At 44.4% G+C, this 23,100-nt stretch overlaps 2 protein-coding genes across 4 annotated transcripts in view; both read left to right on the top strand.

The window, feature by feature from the left end:
• The window catches only part of FNDC3A (fibronectin type III domain containing 3A), a 163,289-nt gene extending 159,607 nt beyond the window's left edge, over window positions 1–3,682 (top strand). For all 3 annotated transcript variants that reach the window (XM_059996200.1, XM_059996201.1, XM_059996202.1), the window contains one exon: window positions 1,188–3,682. In XM_059996200.1, coding sequence (XP_059852183.1) covers window positions 1,188–1,502 — 315 coding nt within the window. In that variant the 3' untranslated portion in view covers window positions 1,503–3,682. The remainder of the gene's footprint in view (window positions 1–1,187) is intronic.
• A 16,212-nt stretch (window positions 3,683–19,894) lies between these two features.
• On the top strand, window positions 19,895–22,713 carry MLNR (motilin receptor). The gene is given in 5 exon segments (XM_059996205.1): window positions 19,895–21,065; window positions 21,067–21,291; window positions 21,293–21,573; window positions 22,345–22,456; window positions 22,458–22,713. Coding segments are annotated over 5 exon segments (1,221 nt in total). The 5' UTR covers window positions 19,895–20,718.
• The last annotated feature ends 387 nt before the right edge of the window (window positions 22,714–23,100 follow it).

Here is a 23,100-nt window from a genome sequence, read left to right as displayed (position 1 = left end):
AAGATTTGTCTTAAAGCTTACTTTTTCAGTAAAGGTTCATTTATATATCTTCTCAGTATCTTCTGATATACATTTTGATGTATACACAGTACTAATTTACTGGCCTTTCATTAAGTACCTATTATATGCTATATTCTGGAGACACAAAAATGAGGGAAAAATCTTACCTTTCTCCTTTGGAAGCAAACCAGTATGTAAAAATGTAGATTTACAACACAGATACAACTGAGGCTACTAAAATTGCTTGAGGGAATGCTAGCCCACAGGTTTTGGTTGATCTCTTAATATAACCCACCAACTAGCTGGGGAAACTCAACTGGGAAATCACTGAGTCTTGGTCTTTTCATTTAGAGAATGAGTGAAGGGGTGCAGTAGTGGAAGTGATAGCTTCCATATATTGAGCACTCACTATATGCTGGGCACTGTGCTAAGAAGTGCTTTAACAAGTATTAGTCTATTTCATTCTCATAATTACCGTACAAGATAACTATTATGCCCTGGAGGAGTGTGCAGTGGTAGAGCAGAGCTTGGGCCCCAGTTCCAGTACATATCCTCTCAATCACTAGCACACTCTCTTGAAAAATCTATGGAATTCCATTCTTGTTATTTCCCTTCTAAGGGATGAGCCAGAGGAGCTGGGTTTTAAAATCCCATTCTTTGATTCTAAGGGATCTCTCCTTTTAAAGTTTATAAAATGATTTGCCATAGACACCTACAGAGAGCTCTCCTTTTTCACTTATTGTTTCATTTAGCAGATCTGTTTGAAACTTTACAGAAACCAGTTATACAAAGATATCATGGGAGAGCAAGGTTAGACACTGTTCCTCCTTTCATGGAATGATTTCACAGAAGTCTGACTTCTTACATTTGCTGAAACCAGAGAAATGCCCGTGGGCTGATTTTGCTTGTTCTCTAGCTGTTCTGGGGACACATCTTCACTCTTCAGCTGGTCTGTAAGCTCTGTGAGGGTAGATATCACATCCTTACTTTTCAGATTTCTCCAGCCATTATACAGCAAACAGTTGAGTTCTTTAATGGATAGGTATTTTTAAAATGTCATTTAAAAGATACAAGCAGTGGCACTCACTAGCTTCCATGTCAAAAATAATTCTAAAACTAGCCAGTTTTAACATAGATTTTCTACCCAGCCTTCCCATATAATTCTTTTTCTAATGTCTTACTATCAGATTTACAAAGGGCCTGACTCTTCATTCCGGTATTCAAGCCTTCAGCTGAACTGTGAATATCGTTTCCGTGTGTGTGCCATTCGCCAGTGCCAAGACCCTGTGGGGCATCAGGACCTCGTAGGCCCCTACAGCACAACAGTGCTCTTCATCTCTCAGAGGACTGAACCACCAGCCAGCACCAACAGAGACACTGTGGAAAGCACGAGGACCCGGCGGGCACTCAGTGACGAGCAGTGTGCAGCCGTCATCCTTGTGCTGTTTGCTTTCTTTTCCATTTTGATTGCCTTTATCATTCAGTACTTTGTAATCAAGTGAAAATATAACTTTATTTTTAATATTGTATTACATTTTATTTTGTCATGTACTAAAATTATTTCTGTATTGCTTTTACAAAATCAGTGACATTTAGCACTGGCATTGAGACTATAGTACATCATTTTTGCCATTTTTAATGCTTATATTGTTAGGTAGAGGCTGGCACCTTATTAGAATGCAAGCCACAGAAATAGCACGTTTCGGTTTTTTGTTCGGTTGGGGCTCTTTTTCTTTTCTTTTCTTTTTTTCTTTTTTTCTTTTTTTGACATGCCTTCTTGTGAAACAAACTTTCTGAGAGGCAACAATATATAATTGATACTTTGACCAGTCAGCATGAGTGTAACAGTGACAACCTGATCTGTTTGTTTTAATTATTACCTAGTGAAAAATTCAGAATGATTAAAATTTACACTAACATGCTATATAAAAATGTTAAAGTATGATGCTGTGAAAGCAATCTAGTGCTATATTTCTACCTCCTCATTTGTCTTAATTTGGTAAGTGGGATTATGATGAATAACTGGAGGAGCTTAGCAGACAAAAACTGGATGAAAGAATATGCATGGGAAAAAGAAGCTTCTTGTTTGATAAATGTGGAGTTCTTCATTATAAGTATATATTCATGAACTCACAGGTAAGTCACTTGAAAGCACATACAGTTTACTTGGCCTAAAAGTATTTTAATGTTTACTCAAAAACCCATCTTCAGGTCTTGAGAACATGGAAAAGAACAGAGGGCTTTTACATACTTTTTAAAAGTAATCATAATTCTGAACTTCAAACCTATTTAATTTGGTTTTGTGAGCCTTTGAACTATATGTGTGTGTATAAGGACATGCACGTACATATATGGCTTTATATGTACCAAGTGTAGAAATATATACACACACACACACACTCACTCACTCTCACTCCATCTATCTGGTACAGGCTAATTTTGAAGAACTCCCATAAGTTTTGCTGCTTCTCCCATAACTACTGCCATCACCATCAGAATTCATAATCAAACCTAACCTTTTGTTTGGGGCACCAAATCCGAAGACAAAATTAATTTGCACCAGTAAACTTCAAGCTGCTTTCTTTCTTGAAAAACTAATGTTTAATGTAATGTCTGTTTGGATACTGTTCCAGTTGTTGATTGCATGTGGTTAATGTTGCATTAGAGCACTTTGCAATTACATAATTCGTTAATGTTTTGTGAGCTTGCATTTGTGAGTTATTGGGTGATCAGATTGAATTCTGTCAAGTATCACATTGTACATCTTGCATAGATGTCCATGACTGCCAGTAATAATAGTTTGTAATGAAACTATCTAAAATTCTTGTTTTATCACATCTGTTATCTGTGAAACACTTGTAACTAGACTTTTTAATTTATTATTTGAATTTTAGGATAGCGAGTCACTAATTTTTAGTTGCTAAGGTTAGCAGTTTAGTGATTACTAAGCACTTCTGTCAGTCTTTGAAAAAAAGGACGTATGTTTTGTGCTTTGAAGATCTCTGAAGAGTTTCTTATATTAGAATGAGCATGTATTGTAATTGTTTTATGTCAAATGATCTGTGCTGTAGAAAAAACATTAACCTTTGTTCAAAAAAGAAATGGATAAACTTGGCCTTCCCAAGTGGTAAGAATGATCTGTCACTATAAAATACTGTATGTTTACATTTTATTTAAATTTAATCTCTTATGTGTAGGCTAACTTCCCCCAAAACAGTGATTGAGATTGTTTTCTAGAAACTTCTTAAAAGTGCCACATTTGGCAGTACAAATGAGTTTGAGTGTAATAGCCCAGAGATTTCTATATAGTTGAATGTCTAAAATTGTAAAATGTGCCACTGTGGCAGTTGCAGTGGCTTATGTTTTTCATAGTAACTCAAATGAACTCCTATTTTTGATAGTAAATGTCATTTAATAGTGTACTTGCCATTTGAGCCTCACTGCAAAATTAGTGCAGAGGAGAAACAATTTTTAATGTAATCTTGATTTTACCTCATATACTGTACATTCCAAAAACTCTAAAAACTTTTTAAAGATTATAGATACACTACCAAACGTATCACCTTGAAATTGTATAAGGTTGAACTTCATACAAATGAAAAAATATAATCTCATAAAAATACATAAACTATGTAGCAAAAATATCTTTAAATCCATGGAAAATAAAAGTTGTATCATTCTTTTTTGAGATGTGTTTATTGTATTCATAAACATTATTTGCTGCCTCTTTTGGAAAATGAAATGTTAAGGTCTCCCCTCTTGCAGTTGGCTTACAACAGTTTTCTCAAAATATTTAAATCGTCAACATGAGAGGATCCATATTCAAGAAGGTCAAGTTTTATCCTAGTGACCGATTCTGTTGCACATTATATGTAATCTTTTATATATGTGTGTGTGTGTGTGTATATATATATATATATATATATATATATATATATATATATATATAAAGGAAACAATATATCTAATGAATAAGGATGGGTCTGAGGTAAACTTCCCATTGGAAAGAAAATCGGACCATGCCTCACCTATCCTGCATTCTTTACCTACTTCCTAGTACCTTCTCTTTCCCACCTACAGGGGCCCAGAACCTTCCTATTACTGGCACTGCAATCTGCCCCCAGGTCTGCTCTCCACCAGAAAGTTCAACGTTCCCATCTACTTAATACCACACCAGAAAGTTCTCACATGCACCAAGACATTCAACATTCCTCCTCAATCTCTTTAAAATTTCCATCCCACAGACCTCATCCAGGGATACACTGCTTTTTAAAATCCAAGTGGGGCTTCCCTGGTGGCACAGTGGTTAAGAATCTGCCTGCCAATGCAGGGGACACAGGTTCGAGCCCTGGTCCGGGAAGATCCCACATGCCACGGAGCAACTGAGCCCGTGCACCACAACTACTGAGCCTGCGCTCTAGAGCCCATGAGCCACAACTACTGAGCCTGTGCTCTAGAGCCCATGCTCCGCAACAAGAGAAGCCCACGCACCACAACGAAGAGTCGCCCCCACTCGCTGCAACTAGAGAAAGCCCACGCGCAGCAACGAAGACCCAAAGCAGCCAAAAATGAAAATAAAATTAATTAAACAAAAAAAAAATCCAAGTGGATCTCTAATTGCCACAACTGCAGGCACCACAGTAAAGTTTACAGTGTTAGGCTGGGGAAGAGGAGATAAACTTTGGATGTAGGAGCATCACTCCATGGAAGCAACTGAGTTGGAATCCAGCCTTGAGAACAATATGATACTGACTTACCTATCACCTCTTTTCTGCAGATTGGAAATAGGAGTATTACACGTTGTACTTGAGCATTTTGTGGGTTGGTTTCCAACGCAAGTACCTTACCATCATCATCATGAACAGATTCTCTGCAAGAGGATCCCTTGTGTATGGTGGCTCAATTAGGCAAACAGACTGCAAGAGGAAATGGGTCCCCAAAATCTAACACCAGTCTTCCTACAATCTAATCACCTACCATCAACATAGGTGATGATAGTGCCTTGTATTTTTTAAACGCTTTTTAAATATACAGTTTTAGGATAATCTATATGCCCTCAAGAGTATCCCTTTATTCATTTGTTATTTTCTCCCTTACACTCTTAAAGGGGAAGTTGAGAGAACAACTAAGATTTTAATAGTTGGGATCAGCAAACCTACAGTGTATGGAGTGGTGCCTTCAAATGTTTAGATGCTATAAGGACTATTTTTCATCTTATGTGACAGGATGCTATGGGAAATTTGCCAAGAGAAAAGTTTCAAAACTGGATAGATTTTAAAGCCGCATGACCATTCAAATCCTAATAGCGTCTATTGGCCACTCAGTGTGTGCTAGGTGTTGTTTTCAGGGCTTTACCTTAGTTATTTCATAATCCTCTTAATTGCTCCATTAAGTATAAACTGAAACACGGAGCAACAAGCATCTGCCAAAGATCACATGGCTAATAGGTGACAGAGCTGAGATTGAGGTTTGAACCCATGTGATTGGTCTAGTGCTCCCACACTTGACCACTACCCTCTACTGTCTCCCAGAATTCTAAGAAGGAAATCAAAATAATAGTTGACTTTAATATTGCATTTATGATAGCATTTACTGAGAGCTTCCTGTATGCCAGGCATTGTGCTGAACACTTCCCCACATCCAAAACAGCCCACAGCCCACTAAGTATTGAACAGAAAGAAAACAGACTAGGAGACTGGTACAGGCATATCAGATTAAACACGAAGCTCTAATTTCTTTTCTCTAGAATATCATCCTTTGCTACACTGATTCCCATTTTGAGCCTCCACCCTGCCGTAGGAATAACCCATTCTCTTAAATACTCATTCATCCACAAATGAGAGAAGCTAACTTGTCCAAAAAGGGAATATAGCTACAATGTGGATGAAGCTCAAAAACATGCTAAGTGAACGAAACTAGACACAGCCAGTCACATATTGTGTGACTGCATTCATAGGCAATATCAAGACTAAGTAAATCCATAAAGATAGGTTAGTAGTTGCCAAGAGCTGGAAGGAGGGAGAAATGGGGAAAAACTGCGTAATGGGTATGGAGTTGTATTTGGGAAATGTTTTGGAACTTGACAGACGTAGGTGGGTGTTGCACAACGTTGTGAATGTACTAAAAGCCACTGAAATGCTCACTTTAAGATGGCTGGTTTTCTGTGAATTTTTCACCTCAGTTTCTAGAAGGGATTATAAGACATTCCTAAAGACTGATATACAGAAAGCACACGACTAGAGACTCCTGGACATTGAGTCAATAAAATAAATTCACTTAAGTCCATGTTTCTAAGGACACAGACCAACTTCTCACTTCCTTTTCAGACTTCCCAGACCTCCTTGGGCGTTCCTACTCCTTTGAGTCGGTGCGTTGTGCATGGTACAACTGAATCTTTATGGATGTCATTGATAGCTATTAAATGATTTGGCCTGCCCAAGCCTAAGTTATCAGCTCTCTCTGACTTTTTTTTTTTTTTTTTTTTTTTATTTATTATCTTCCGCTGCATTGGGTCTTTGTTGCTGCGCATGGGGTTTCTCTAGTTGCAGTGAGTCGGGGGTTGCAGTGCGCGGGCTTCTCATTGTGGTGGCTTCTCTTGTTGCGGAGCACGGGCTCTAGGCGCGTGGGCTTCATTAGTTGCGACACGCGGGCTCAGCAGTTGTGGCTCACGGGCTCTAGAGCACAGGCTCAGTAGTTGGGGCGCACGGGCTTAGTTGCTCCGCGGCATGTGGGATCTTCCTGGACCAGGGATCGAACCCGTGTCCCCTGCATTGGCAGGTGGATTCCTAACCACTGCGCCACCAGGGAAGCCCCTCTCTGACTCTTAATGTTTCTAGGATGACCCGGTGGTCTTGGAGAGGAAATTACGTTTTACAGTTTCAGTTTACCAACGACAGCAGCTGTGTAGTAAGAAATGTTCATATACAGTAATATAAGACCTTTTTCCTCACAGCCTATATTCTGAAAAGCAACCTAAAAAACATTTGAGGAAAATTCATGTATTAATGCTCAAGTAGTAATACTAACAGAATTAATTTGTGATTCTCTAAATTTTGATTCAGACCATTAAAACCAGCATGAAGTCTAGTATCCAGTCATGCTATGAAAAACTTGGAATCTATTCACTGTAAATCTGGCTCAAAATGACCTCAGAGGGGTGAGGAGTGTAAAACTACAAAGGGTCCAGAGAGTACACATTATTCTAGAAAGAGCACACGCAGTTTATAACAATATCATTAACTTTTTTTTTAACAGGACACCAAATTTTAAAAGATACTATAAATCCACTGTAAATAAATGAGTATAATACTGCCATTCATTGGGGAAAATAAAAATAGAAAGACCCTGAAAAAGAGCAATGAGAGGGGATTAGCTGCACTAAATTATAAAGATTTCATAACTGATAATACCAGTACAAAAAAATTAAAGGACAGAATAGAAAGCCCGTAGTCCCAAGTACATAGAAGAATTTAATACTTGATAAAGCTGACACCTCAAGTCAATGGAGTAAAAATGATCAAGTCAATAAATGATATTGGTACAACTGGGTAGCAACCTAAAAATTAAAGTTGGATCCGTATCTCACACCTTACACCAGGATGAATGCCAAATGAATTTAAATGTAAACAATGAAACCAAATAAATGAGAAGATGTGGGAATACTCCTTTATAATCCTGGAGTGGTGGTGACCTTTTGTGCCTCAAGATACAAAAGTCACAAAAAGGCTGATCATTTAAATGCCATAAAAATAAAGACTTCTGCATATGAAAAAAAAAAGTTAAAGCAAATAGCAAACCAGGAAAAAATACTTGCGCACATATCCCAGAAAAGGGCTAATCTACTCTCTCTAACATAGGAAAATGTAGTAAGTTCTGAAATATGGAGATGAAAGGATTAATAACCCAATATAAAAACAGGCAGTTCACATAAAAGGAAATACAAAGAACTCAATCTCACACACAAAAGGAACACAAACTAAAAACACAGAAAAACCATTTTCACTCTCATTGGCAAAAATGCAAAACTTGAATTACACACTATATTGGTAAGTATAGAAAAACAAGACATCACCGGTATAGCTTAAGCTGTACAGTCCCTATGAAGGGAAATTACATATTGTTTATACTCTGAGGAGGCGAATTCACTGACAAATATTCATCTACACCCACATGTGACACATTAGACACCACTATTCATTGCAGACGTGTTTGTAACAGCAAAAGACTGGAAATGACCTAAATGAGCAAAAATGGGAGACTGGTTAAATAAACTGTACATCCAATACAACTGAATACTATGCAGCTATAGCAAAAAGATTACAGTAGCCTTCTATTTACCAATCTGGAAAGAAAGCCAAGATGTATCATTAAATGACAAAGTGCAGAAGGCTGCAGCCTCCCGGGGCAGGTGCCCTTAGTCCTCACATCTCCTGGGCCCAGGCCAGCGAGTGAATGAGCTTTCAGATGACGCCAGCCCCCAACTGTCTCCCAGCCTTTGGGGCTTCACAGCTGAGGCCCCAGTCATCATGGGGTAGAGACAAGCCATCCCTCAATTCCTGATCTGCAGAACTGGCACAATAAAATGGTTGTCTGAAGCCACAAAGGAGTCGGAAAATTTTTTACACAGCAATAGTTACTGGAACACATAATTCAAATTCTAAAACACATGGTTCTTGACCAAATATTGATTCTCCTTCAGGGCACTCCCCACACACCCGCCCCCATAACACTGAAGTTGGGACTGGCCAGGTGACTTTCAGCCAGTGAAGTGTGAGCAGAAAAGACATTCACCCCTGTACTCGTTAGGGTTCAATCAGGAAAACAGATGCCACACTAGGTATTTAACACGGATCATTTAACATTGGGCATTTGGTTAACAAGTGTTAGAAGACTGAAAAAGCAAGCAGGTGGCACTGAGGTAATAGCCGTATTTAAAATCTGCCACTTTGGGGGTTGGGAGCAAAGGAAAGATGTTAAGGGTTTCAAGCTTAACAGGTTGGAGGAGGAGCCCCGGGCACCAGGACTGAGACTCCTGAAAGTGGCTGCTGCCTGCTGCTGATGGTAGGGCTTCTGTTTGTGCCCAGAGAAGCTGCAGACTGGAGCCCATGCTGCCGGGAGGGCACGGGGCCGTCGTGGGATGAGCAGACAGGAAGGAGCCAGTGCCTTTTCCCCTCCCCTACCCGCTAGCAGCCCCACTGACAAGCCCAACGATGGGCAAAAGCGGTTCGCAGAATCCCAGAAGGGAGACTTTGGAGCCAGAGACAGCAGTTTAAAGCTTCTACTTTCCATTTTATCTCTTCCCCTGCCTCAGAGATTATGGGAGCATCTGCTCTTTAGAGAGAGGCCGTGTGATCAAAGCAGCCTTTGAACTGGTGGAACAGTGAGCCATCAAAGAGAGAAGACTGCTCTGGACCGTCCCCCAGATGCGAGGCAGACTCTTGGGAAGCAAGAAACAGATGCGTGGCGTGTTAGGCTGTTGGCTCTGTTACAGAGTCCAAGCTTGTAATGCTCGCTGCACGACAGGCCAATAAATCAAGAGTTGTTGGGACAAGGAAGAGCGACTTTAGCTGGAAAGCCAGCAGGCCACAAAGATGGTGGACTTGGGCCCCAAAGAACCATCTTGCCTGTGTTAGGATTAAGGTTTATCTTATACTAAAAGGGGAGTAAAGTGAAACATTTCCTGGTTCCAGTCAGCCTCCGGAGAGGATGTGTTCATTTCTTCCTTCCAGGTAGTCTTCACAGGTGGGCCAGGTCTGGATGTTTCCTGTGAGCTAAACAAAGGCCTTTACGTTTAATGCTCACTAACCTGGGAGTCAGGGCTCCCAGAGATGGGCCATTATGAATAATTTAAGCTTACAGGCAACATCCCTTTAGTGATTAACTTGTAATTGAATACAAAGTTTCTTCCCTATTACAATTCCCCACTATCAATGTCCATTCCAGAATCTTGTGGGAAAAGGGATATAAATGGCTCTGGCTACTTCTTGCTGAACAGAGGCAACAAATATTCCTTAGAATCTCTAGTCAATCCTTTTTTTATGTACAACTCTTTGAAGCTGATGAAACCTCGCTATTTTGTGAAGACAAAATAGCTATAAAGTCATTCAAAAGCCACCGTAAAATAAATAGCAATTGATCATTTCTAACCATTAAAAGGATGCCTTTCTACTTCAGCATCAACCAACAGGGATCACAATGCAGTTGAAAAGAAACCTGGTTACGGCTGTGATACACAACGATTTAAGGTAATTACTAAAATTATGACTGATTATCATTTACCAGGATATACCAGAATTTTAGGAATTTCATGCAATTTCTAAAATGTGTATATTAATAACGTTTACCCATATGATACAATCTAAGAAGTTTTATCACCACTTATTTGACCGTGCTTCCCATGTAGTTCAACATACTAAATAAGCCTAATTAGTTTGATAGTCCTCTCTCTGAGATGGAAAAAATAATTTGAGGTGTTCCAGGGACCCTTTGGAAAACCTCAAAGTTAGCTAGAGGTCAAATGAACTTCATTTAGAATTTGATCTTTGGGAATTTTGTCAAAAATATCAAAAAATTTTAACCAGTGATAATAAAAGATCTCAATGGTAAGTACAGATCACCTAAAGAAACTCACAATTACCCAAAGTAGTCTGGTATTTTAAGAAACCTTTGTCCTCTTAGAGAGCCAAATTCAGGTTTAGTACCACTTTACCTTTAAAATTCATTTTCTTAATTAAGTTCAATCGTATCTTAGCCAATCCTGACCATGCACAAAACTCTTTCGCTGTTCCTCCTCCACAATCCTTCCACAATTTTTCTGTACCCATATTAATCTGTCCCTCACTTTCTTTTCCATTCATAAACAACCAGCTCTAGGACAAAACCACCTTCTTCCTTTAATAAAATGCATTTTCATTCCTCATACCTTCTTTGCTGAAAACACACGTCCTACAACTTTGTATATTGAAATTTTACCTTATAATTCTTAACCTTAAAACCTTCACCTCTAGTAAAAATACAAGCAAGTAATTGTAAACTGTGTATCATAACAGCATTTCCTGACTGACAAACTTACACTCTAGTCTTCCTTTCCTAAGAAGGCAAAGGTAGGTAAACTTAGACCTGCCCAGCAATTAATGCTCTAATATTTTATCCTATTTGAAATGACCCAGATATTCAATGAATTCTCTTCGTTTAACTTAGTTTAGTTTCAAGTTACAGAACTCTGGAGAGACTATTTTAGATAGACATTCCCCAAATACAATTATTCCTATAGAGTTTACCTAAAACTCTTACCTCATTTATCTCTATTTTATTTACTTAAAAGCTCTGTCATATGGTTATTTTTCTTGCTGACAAACTTTGTAATAGAAATAATGTCATTTGATTTCTAGTAAACCTAGGTACAATAAAAGTATTATACTTAATGCTGATGACTCTAAAAACATGCCTATATTAATCAAACCAACAAGCTTAAGCCAACTTTAATACCAGATATTAATTCAATACTGAATATTTCTCAGGTCATGTGAACGCAAAATTCATTCTGGCCAGTTTTTTACATCTGAGTATTTATTTAAATGCTTCATCTCCTTTAAGCCAATTAAATAGACCTTTTTTACAAATTCATTTTGACAATGCCGTACATCTCTAACATGTACAAACACACAAACACAGGGACCTCAGAGTTCCCATTCCAAAATTTCAGCCATGAATCAGGTACAATGATCTGATCGGGTAAAACCCCTCAGTTACAAAAGAGGTTCGATTCCAATTGGGTTTCTGGCAGATGGGACCAATCAAGGTCATCTGTCTAGACGGCTAAACCCTTTTTTACTAATATTTATGGAAAAAACACTTCTATTTCTATTCGTAGCTTTTGGTGACTTCAGGAACCAAGTAGAATCTTTCTCTTCTTCCTGGGAATGTCCCCCTCTTGGACAAGAACAGACAGGTTTTGTTTTGTTTCTGCTCCTTTCCTCTATTTGACATTAGTAAAAAAGTTTTAAATATCACAAAACTGATTTGACTGTAAATGGAGAAAGAGTATCAAACAAAATGAAACAAAAAACCCAAAGGACAAACAGAAAATCCTAAACAAACCCTCAAGTTTGGTCTTGGGGTTTTACATATACCAATGACACAGGAGACCCTAAATTACATAATTAACACAACAAGGATCGCAGTACATGGTGCACAGGGCCCCAAGATAACCCTACCTAAACCCCTTGTGGAGATCCTAACAGGTACTGTGGCTACACATTGTTTCAATAAAATATCATCTTCCTTTCACCCAGGGGCTCACAGCTGTAATCAGATCCCTTATCCAAAATGCACCTCAGAGGACTTTCTTTTGCAATAGTTGAAACATTTCCCATTTTTGAAGACAGAAATTCAAGTCAAACAAAACAAACTGCACACACAAATGATGGCATCCAAAGAAACAAATGAACCGGTTCACAAATCAGGTAAAGGTCCAACAACTCTTTCCTCTCTCCAACACGTTACTGTAAGGCCAGCAGGTCCGGGGAAAGGCCCAGGGAGCCAGACGGAACCCCCGCCAAAGTGGCTGATGCAACCGACACCTGACATTGCCACACCACTCGGCCCCGGCTTCCCGCTCCCCGAGGGGCGGAACCAACGGCTCTGAGGCTGATGCAACCGACACCTGACATTGCCACACCACTCGGCCCTGGTCTTCCCGCTCCCCGAGGGGCCGAACCAACGGCTCTGAGGCTGATGCAACCGACACCTGACATTGACACAACACCCGAGAGATTACCAAAAAAGTGCTGCTTCACACAGCAAGCACCTCCCCTGCGTCCACCCCTATAAATTTTGTTCGCGCCCACACCCGGGCGCGACTTCTCTGGCCCCTTTCTCTCGGACCAGTGAACCTCGCCCGGGAGCGTTCCCAAATAAAGCTTGTTTAAGCTCTCCTCCATCTTTGGTGCCGTTCCTTACAGTTACCCCACTCAAATACAAAACAAGTTGGCTAATTCTGGAGAAAATGCCCCAAACGGAGCGGAAATAAAGTTCCCGGCTTTACACACCGGAGCGACTTACCCTACTGTAGCCCGTCAGCTCCCAAACGTCGATTCCTTGCTCCAGCTGCCAAGCACGGGGGGCAGCCACGGCCGTTTTGCGGAATTCTGAAGGGAAGACCCTCCGGACAAGTGGTCCCGGCAGCTGCCAGGGCCTTACCCGGAAATTCCCCAAAGCGGACCGGGAGCCACGAGCAGCAAGGCCCCCGGCCGGCTGCACCACAATTCGTCACCAAGTCCAAGCTGGTACTGCTCGCCACACAAAAGGCCAATAGATTGAGCAACCTTACTCAGAAACCCAGCAGAGCAAGATGGTGAACCGTCTTGCCTGAGTTAGAATTCAAGCTTCGTTTTTACTAAAAGGGGCGGGAGTAAAGTCAAACACTTCCGGGTCCCGAGTCAGCCTCCTGAGGGGTCATGTTCATTTCTTCCTCCCTGCAGTCATTCACAGGTGGGCCTGGTTAGGATGTTTCCCGGGAGCTCAACAAAGGTGTTTTAGCTCAATGCTCATTACCTAGGAGGCAGGGCTCCCAGAGATGGGCCATTATGTATAATATAAGCTTATAGGCAAGGTCTCTTTAGTGATTACCTTGTAATAGAATACAAAGGTTCTTCCCTATTACAGTTGGACCGAAGAAGCTCTCCTCTCCTCCAGGCTGATCCTGCACTCCACCTGAGGACCAGGTGGTACTGTGGCCCGCCCCCAGGCACCTGTGCAGGTGCAAGAGGCTGCAGCCTAGGGGCAGCTCCCTAGGGAGGTGAAGGTGAGCGGCAAGGGTCTGCTCCGTGATGCCTCAACCCTACATGTCAGGGGTGTCAGGAGGTAACAAGGGCTCCAGGAGCATCAGAGAAGACACTTGCATCCAGATGAGGAGGTGGGGAAACTTGACCTGGAAAGGGTGACATTTTCGGTACCCTTAAAGGGCAATCGGGATGGGCTCTTGAGAGAGAGAGATGGAGCAAAGGCAGGAGTGAAGACGTAGGGACCAGAAAGCACAAGATTTGGCCAGAGAAAGAACTAGATGGGGGCTAGTTTGGACCCAAGGACAGCCTCATTCTTTTGTTATTATTATGATTAATAAGAACTAATAGTTATAGAGAGCTCACTATGTGCCGGTCGCCGAGCTAAGGACTTTATGTTTTCTTGCAGGTACAATCCAGTGAGGTGGGTCCTGGTATTAGCACCTCTATTTACAAATGAGGAGTAGAGACATTAAGTAACTTGCCCAAGTTCACATACTAAGCGGTAGACCGTGCCCCCGGGAGCACTTCGGCATCCACACTCTTCATCTCTCCGTTCAGAGTTCCCTGAGGAAAATCCCCACATTGACCCCTGCACGGAAGATTCAGGGATTCCCCAAGGACAAACTTCCTTCAATCTCCATTCCATTCCCCAGAAATGCAGTGAGAACACTCATATTCCTAGTTCCTGAGACAGAAAGTTACACCTATGGGGCCCCCTTAGGAGGTAAAACAATAATCAACGATAAAAACTCTGTCCACCTAGGAGATGAATATTGGGGTGAGCGTTGCCCAGAAAACTCTCCTTGTTACTTTACGCAACTCTTCCTTACTGTATGTCCACGGCCACTGTGGTGCTCCGATGGGGCTCTACTGAGGTCTGAAGGGCAGATGGTGTTTTTTTAAACTCGAAAGGAGGGAGGTGGGAGCAGATGACTCAGGGGGAGTACTTGGAGGTGTTTCCAGATGTGCACTTCAAGTCAGTTGCATCATAAACTATGGTTTGAGTGTTCCTTATTTTTATTTTCATCTTTCTGAACATGTTGGGATCTCTGCTACTACAGAGCAGTGAGACTTGTGACTTCCATCTCCCCGTCTCCTTAATTTGGAGGGCAGCACCACACTTCTAGCAGTGGCGGCTCCACAGCTGTGAGACAACTGTGTCCCGTGGCTGATGGCTGTGGAAGTCAGTGGAAGATGCCACTGACTCCATCACAGCAGAGAGGGCATGTGAGGGGAGCCTAAGCTGGGCTCAGGTGAGCTGCTGTATTGTGGGAGGAGGATGGTCATTCTTGACCACAGACTGGGTCTTTGCACGTCCTATACCCTCTTCCCATCCACCCCTCACAGGGACTTGCTCCCTCTCTCCCACCCACCTTGATCATCGTGGCCGTGGTGAGCCTGTCTCCCTCTTAGGAGAAATGGAGACCAAGAGGAAACTGCTAAAGCAACAGCTGCAGAGCAATAGGCCCCCAAAGTCTTGCCTTGAATTTGCCCTGCCGTGTCCCTGCTGTGCAAAGAGAAACCTGGGAAAGCCTGAGGCCCCAGCTCCATGCATCCGTCAGGTCCTGGAGGTGAGGTCTGGCCACAGCTGGCCCCTGGTCTTCTCTGTCAGAGGCTCCCCCACCAAGGCCAGCTTTGCCATCTCAGCACTGGATTAAATAAGATGCCGCTTGCTAGCACCTGGAGTCTAGGGGTGTCAGCAGGTCATTCCAAGGAAGCAGGGGTTGGGCGTGAAGCCCACACCACCTCTGTGCAAGCGAGGAGGGCTGCAGGGGGCAGGCACAAGGTGGCCTGTCCACGGGGGCAGCTGCTACTCAGCCTGGATTCCATGGCCTGTGGGCAGTGTGGGACCAGAGCAGATCTTCCCCTTCTGCAAGACAAGCTGGAAATCTGGAACTCCACATGAAGTTTCCCGACTCTAGGAGGTTGGCTCAGAGTGTTATGAGATGTGGGTCAACCGCTGTACAAACTCACTTTTCAACCTCTGCCTCATATCCTGCTCTTCTATGGAGAAAAGAGTATAAAACCTATGGAGTTTTTGCAAGTTTCAACAGGTACACTGAAATTTATGGATGTAATGCAATTCCTAACGCCCCTTCAAACCTTCCATATCTTTTCAAATTATGGTTTTCTCTGGATATATACCCAGGAGTGGGATTGCAGGATCATATGATAGCTGTATTTTTAGTTTTTTAAGGAACCTCCATACGGTTTTCCATAGTGGCTGCACAAATTTACATTCCCACTAACAGTGTAGGAGGGTTCCTTTTTTTCTCCACATTCCACTCCTGGGCATATATCTGAAGAAAACCATACTTCAAAAAGATACATGCACCCCAGTATTCATGGCAGCACTATGTACAATAGCCAAGACATGGAAGCAACCTAAATGTCCATCGACAGAGGAATGGATAAAGAAGATGTAGTACATATATACAATGGAATACTACTCAGCCATAAACAAAGAATGAAATGTTGCCATTTGCAGCAACATGGATGGACCTAGAGATTATCATACTAAATTAAGTAAGCCAGACAAAGACAAATGATATGCTTATATGTGGAATCTAAAAAATAATGATACAGATGAACTTATATACAAAACAGAAATAGACCCGCAGAGATAGAAAACAAACTTATGGTTACCAGAGGGAAAGCAGGGGGAGGGAAAAATTAGGAGTTTGGGATTAACATATACACACTACTATATATAAAATAGATAACCAACAAGGACCTACTGTATAGCACAGGAAACTATACTGAATATTTTTTAATAACCTATAAGGGAAAAGAATCTGAAAAAGAATATATATATATATATAACTGAATCATTTTGCTATACACCTGAAACTAACACAACATGGTAAATCAACTATATTTCAAATTAAAAAAAAGAAACCAAACTTCCGTTTTCTTCCATTTGTCCACAAAATCTGGTTTCTGGAATCCGAGCTGAAAAACACTTCTCTAGCAGAAGCCGATCACACCAACCACTCCTGAGGTTAATTGTGCTATGGTCTACATAGCAAGAGGTCCTGTGCCCATGGCCTCATGAAGCAGACAGTACTCCCATTTATTGGCTGCATGACCTAAGGCAGCTTCTCTGTGCCTTGGTCTTCTCATCTATAAAATGGACGTACTACAAGCACCCACTCAAAAGGCTGTTGTTAAAGACTCAACAAGTTACCATATGCAGGTACTTGAAACAGTGCCTTGCGCACAGCATGTGTTAGATTTATTTTTCTCCAGAACATTCCAACCTGTGAGGTCTCCAGCCAGGGGCCAAGTGCCTATTGAGGACACCAACCCTTTGCTTCCAGGTTAACAGGGGGACAGCAAGGCCAGACCTAGACTCAGTTTTGCCCCGCACGATCACCAAGTGTGGAGGTAGAGGAGAAAGGTATCCACACACCTTGGACTACTGAGAACTTCCTCTTCCTCTCCTCAGACGAAGTATGAAGTCATGAGCTGGTGGATGACTTAGAAATACAAAGTACAAAAGGCTTTAGTCATTCTTCAGATGTCTGATCCCGTTTTTTCCTAAAACATGGAAGGCCAAGCCGTTATAATAGGGTTCAGATCTGCTCTAGGGGGCAAGTCATGCTTGAGCCAAAACATGACAAAAAGCCAGCCATGAATCTAATTCTCCATATCAGTATTCTATTTCCAACCAGATTATCAAGGAACACTTGCTGAGCACCCGCTATAATCAGAGTACTGTTCTCAGCTGCTGGGAATTGTAAAGAAAATAATGGTACCTGGTTCTGCAGAAGCTTATTCATTCCCGGAGTTAACAAATATTTGTTAAATTCTCACTTAGTACCAGGCACTAGGGAAAGATTAAAGCCTGCCTCCTGGAGCATGTGATGTCGGGAGATGGAGCGGGGCAGATAACAAACAAAGAGCTACGTAAATTCAATAGTAGGTAATAAGCTATACAGAGAAAAAACAGCAGAACAGGGGAGTGTCTGAATGGAGGGTGTGTAGTACAGAACAGTCGGAGAGGGTAGAGTTGGCATTCGTGAGCCTGATGGTGCAGACACTGTCTGAGCCCCAGTTAGCCTTTCTCAGAGCTGCTGTGGTGGTGGAGAGGGGTGAGGGAGCCTTCAGCAGAGGTGGGCAGGCCACCAGGCCATGGAGCAGAATGGATAAAAGGAAAGAAACTCAGGGGGCTGCAGCCTGTGAGAGCCAATGGGAAGGTACCAGGTGCTCCCAGGAGCATCACTTGAGTCAAAGAAAGAGACCACAAATTCATTGGCCACAGACCTCTGCCTTTGGGTTAGCAAAGCACCTGGTGGCCAAGCGGGAAGGGGACACTGAACTGGAGTCTAGCAAATGCCAGCCTGGTCCCCCCAGGAACTGGTACAAAGCTAGGTACCCCTCTCCCTCCTAGTTTCCTAAGGGCCTTTAAGCCACCTGACCTTCCCTCCCCATCCACCTGGGCCCCCTTAGGGAAAGACAGGGCAGGGGGAGGAAGCCACTGGAGAGGAGAGGATGTTATTATCCAAGAGGACTGAACACTACCCAGAGGAGCTGTTTAATTCATCCAACTGGACAGTGCTTTACTCAGGCTGGATAATTGCTTCTTGCTACCCAGTAGGTGAGAGTCCAAGGCAAGTTGAGATCAACTAGAGATGGAGAAATTACATTTCCGCTGCTTAGGAGGAGGAGGGAAGGAGGGAGGGAGGAAAAGTGGAGAGAGTGAATGCAGAAACTCTTTTGAGTTTTGCTGAAAACATGGAAATGATCCAGAAGAGGGAGAAAACTTGATGATGCAAGAGAGAGAGAGACTTTCTAAAGTGATTTCTAGAATTTCGAGGAGGCGAATGAAGTGCTGAGGGGCAGAGTTCACTTCAGGCACAAGTACCATCCACTCATTCATCTGTCCAGGGGGTGGACGAGGGTGGTGGTGGTGATGGGAGCATGTAGTCCTCTTCCAGCTGTTTCTATTCTTTCCAGTAATTGGAATGCAAGATCATCACCTGAGAGCGAGGATGGGGACGAGGTCTTGGGGATTAAGGAGAGAGGAGGAGGTACAAAAGAGTGGTTTGGAGGGCGAGAGAGCGAATTAAATAGAATAAGTATGAGGATGGTGGGAGAAAACTAAGCATCCAGCTAGAGGTTGTGAATTTCAAGTGAAACAACTCTAGGTGCTTGGGAGACTGCACAGAGTAAGCAGAGGGTTCCACTTAACCAGGGTTATGGTTGTGCTCTCGTAAGGAGACAAGTATGACAACAGAGAAAAGAGCACGGGAATTGAGGGTGTTTTCCTTGGGGCGATTAGTATTGCTCTCGGAGTTTAAATCCATTAAAGTGGGGAAGCGTGGACTTGAGGCAGGTGAGGGACAAGGGAAAGGTAGGAGGAGAAGCCGAATGGAGGTCCCAGCGCGGTTGAAGGATTGTAGGAGTTGAGGTATTAGAGAAAGTGAGCTAGAAAGACAGAGGGTGAAGGTCAGAATCTGGGAGGGCTGAAATTGAGATGAAGGCGAGCTCCCAGGTACTGGTAATGATAAGGTGTAAGGGATGTACACAGGAACCGCTGCCTGAGATGGGGGGGAGGACAAGACCATTGATAGAAAGGAGAGGCAGAGGAATTGTGCAGGGGTGTGAATTTTAGGAGGAGTGCTTGAGAGAGTGAAGGTAAGGCACCCAAATTCTCAAGAATGAGGGTGAGCAGTGGGGGAGGGGGCTGCAGAGGGCAGAGTGTGAGGAAGTTAGATTCAAAGGTAGGTTTTAGGATGGCTGGGAAGAGCAATGATGAGGAAGGTGACAGGTACCCCTCCTCGCAGCCCATGGCTCTGCTTGTGAAAGAGGACCACGGGGAACGGGGCGGGGATGCGAGGCACTAGAGCAAAGCCTGGTTTCAGTTCCAGAAAGAGGAAGGGAACCTTGGGAAAAGAAGTTGAGGATTTAAACCACAGTCGGATGGATGGAAAAACCACTAGAGGAGCGTCTATTCATGAAGAGATTTAAAAAAAACCTCTGTTCTAAGGACTTGAAGATTAAATGGAAAGCACAGCACCAAATACATCCTGAGCTCTCAGTGTCAGCTATTGTCATTAGGACCACAATGAATTGACTCATAAACCAGTTTTTAGTCTTTTCCCCAGAATTTTAGTTCTTTCTGGTGTTGGCCAATACTCTGCTTTATTACATTTATAGCATATTTTGTACACAGGAACAAAACAGCACACGTTTAAGTACGCAGAGGTAAACATAAATACTTAAGCCTTGTTCTTTAAAATGAATAGACGTGGTCATATCCATAGATTTCAGAGTCATAGACATCGTTGAAATTACTCGGTCAACTCCATCACCGCTTGAAAATTTACAGAAGAGGAGAACTGGCTGGGCAAGCAAGGCTGGGACTGATCCGAGATGATTCGGTTGTTGAGCCGCGACCAGAACCCGGGAGGGGCTCTAGATTCTGGTCTAGGCTCCTCTCCTATTATTGGTATTGCGGCACCTTCCCGAACCGTCAAGACGGAGCCACCAGCCGAGGTCCCTCAGAAGGTTCCCCTCTGAACCCAACCTACAAAAGAGCCCACGCTCCGCTGGGTCCAGTAACCAACCTCGCTGGGGTTCAGGAATCGCTTCCCGCGTCTGGGTGGGGCTCGTCCGCGGCGACCGCCTCCCGCGTTCAGTTGGTGGGGAGGGAAGCGCCTGGAATACGTGGAATACCACGGGCCTGGGAGCGGAAGCGGGGCCGAGGCAGGCTGGGCGGTGACTGGGGGTGGGGACTGCGCTTCGCCCGGTTGGCAGCCCTCAAGGCCGACCCTGCGGAGCCACGTTCCCGCGCGCGGTGCCGCTGGACTCGGGCTGTGCAAGCGGCAGGGGTTTGGCGCGCCCAGCGCGCACCGGCCGCCAAAGGAAGCGCTTTTGCCTTGGGACCAGGCGCTAGGCTCCTGGCCCGGCCCGGGGGCGCGGCGCGCCCATGGGCAGCGCCGAGAACCGCAGCGACGGCTCGGAGGACGCGGGGGAGCCGCCGTGGGCAGAGGTGCTGCCTTGCGACGAGCGCCGTTGCTCGCCCTTCCCCCTGGGGGCGCTGGTGCCAGTGACCGCCGTGTGCCTGGGCCTGTTCGCCGTCGGGGTGAGCGGCAACGTGATGACGGTGCTGCTGATCGGGCGCTACCGGGACATGCGGACCACCACCAGCTTGTACCTGGGCAGCATGGCCGTGTCTGACCTGCTCATCCTGCTCGGGCTCCCCTTCGACCTGTACCGCCTCTGGCGCTCCCGGCCCTGGGTGTTCGGTACGCTGCTCTGCCGCCTCTCGCTCTACGTGCACCTACGCCACGCTGCTGCACATGACGGCGCTCAGCCTCGAGCGCTACCTCGCCATCTGTCGCCCGCTCCGGGCCCGCGTCCTCGTCACCCGCCGCCGCGTCCTTATGGTCATCGCCGCGCTCTGGGCCGTGGCGCTGCTCTCCGCCGGGCCCTTCTTCTTTCTGGTGGGCGTCGAGCAGGACCCCGGCCGCTACGCGGTCCAGGACCTTAACGGCACCGCTTAGCTCACCCCCTCGCCCCGCCGCCACCGCCACTCCTCGGGTCCTCGAGGCGGCGGCGGCCGCGGCGCTGTTCAGCCAGGAGTGCCGGCCGAGCCCGGCGCAGCGGGGCGCGCTGTGCGTCATGCTGTGGGTCACCACCGCCTACTTCTTCCTGCCCTTCCTGTGCCTCAGCGTCCTCTACGGGCTCATCGGGCGGGAGCTGTGGAGGAGCCGCGGGCCGCTGCGAGGCCCGGCCACCTCCGCTCGGGAGAAGGGACACCAGCAGATGGTCCGCGTCCTGCGTGAGTGGCGCCGCCTCTGTTCCAAACACCCCAACCCACGATCCAGGCTGTGTCGCCTTCCCCTGGTCTCCCAGCCCTCGGCGCCTCTTCTGGCCATGTTTCATTCTGTCGTTCTACCCCAGGCTCCACCTGCTTCTCCTTCTAGTCTCCAGAGAAAACCATCTCCCGTCCTACAAGGGCTCTGGGTCACGCCAGGCGTCCCTTGAGAGTGGGATATTCGGGTCCTGTAAACAGCAATTATTTCCCAAAGCCTCTGTGATCAGCGAGCTGGGCTGATCCAAGATGGATAATTGCAGGCTCTGTTTGATGCTGCAGTTATGGAATTACAGAACCCTGGAAAAGACGGGATAGCTCACGTTAAGATAAAGTTTCTTTACCTAATGTTATGTTATCCTGAAGACTAAAGTGAATCATGCCCATATCAAAAAAATAAAGATTGTGCAGACTTGTTGTGGAGTTCTTTTCAACCGAAAACAGAGAACATGTCAAGAAGTGGGTTTGTGGAAGGAAGCCTGCCAGAACAGCTTGTTAGTAGAAATCACTCCTTCTGGTTTATGTCAGGCCTTGATAGTAAATGTATGAGCCGAATACTCAGCTTTAAAGCTAATATCGATGCTGTCTGCAACCTGGTAGTTTTTCTGGGGTGGGGATTTGGCTAGGCAAGAGTTTTATTTATTTTGCTTTTACTTATTATTTCAGATGGTTTCCTGGGGATGCTTATTTGTTTTCGGATGCTTTGGCTAATTCTGGCGCCTATGTCTTGTTTTGCAGTGGTGGTGGTTCTGGCGTTTATAGTTTGCTGGCAGCCTTTCCACGTTGGCAGAATCATTTACATAAATACCAAAGATTCCGGGATGATGTACTTCTATAGTACTTTAACACTGTGCCCTGCAACTTTTCTATCTGAGCGCATCCATCAACCCCATCCTCTACAACCTCATTTCAAAGAAGTATAGAGCAGCGGCCTGGAAACTGCTGCTAGCCAGGCGGTCCAGACAGAGAGGTTTCTGCAGAAGCAGGGAGGCTGGAGGGGACCCTGGAGGAGACATGGCTGGCTGCACCGAGACCAGCGCTAATGTACAGACACCAGCAACCAGCATGGCCAAACACAGCGCCTCATCCCACAGCTCTGGGACTTAAGGGAAAACAGGTCTGCAGGAAGAAAAGAACTGCGAGGGGGGAACCGAAGCTGTTAGGGAGAATTAGAAAGAGTGGTTGACATTTTGCAAGTTGGTCAGCAACTTAGCATGATTTTTTTTTTTAAACAAAGGTATGAAATGTAACTGTACCAGTCTCTCTGGTTTTCCTTTCATGTACCCCCCTGGGGACGTTCATTTTATCCTCCTGATATCCCACATCACAAAATGTTCTCTGGGGAGGTTTTGTAAGTCCTCATTCTTCTACTCTGGGGAAATATGACCACTCATTTTCCAGTTAACAAGTGATCCAGAGAGATGCTCCCGTAAAAATTGTCACCTGTGAGGTCAGAGGTGTATTTTGTTTTATGTTTTGGATATAAATGTGATG

This window comes from Delphinus delphis, chromosome 18 (assembly GCF_949987515.2).
Source record: "Delphinus delphis chromosome 18, mDelDel1.2, whole genome shotgun sequence".
Taxonomy (NCBI): domain Eukaryota; kingdom Metazoa; phylum Chordata; class Mammalia; order Artiodactyla; family Delphinidae; genus Delphinus; species Delphinus delphis.
The sequence above is the reverse complement of the archived record's forward strand: the minus strand, read 5'-3'. Positions and strand labels throughout refer to the sequence as shown.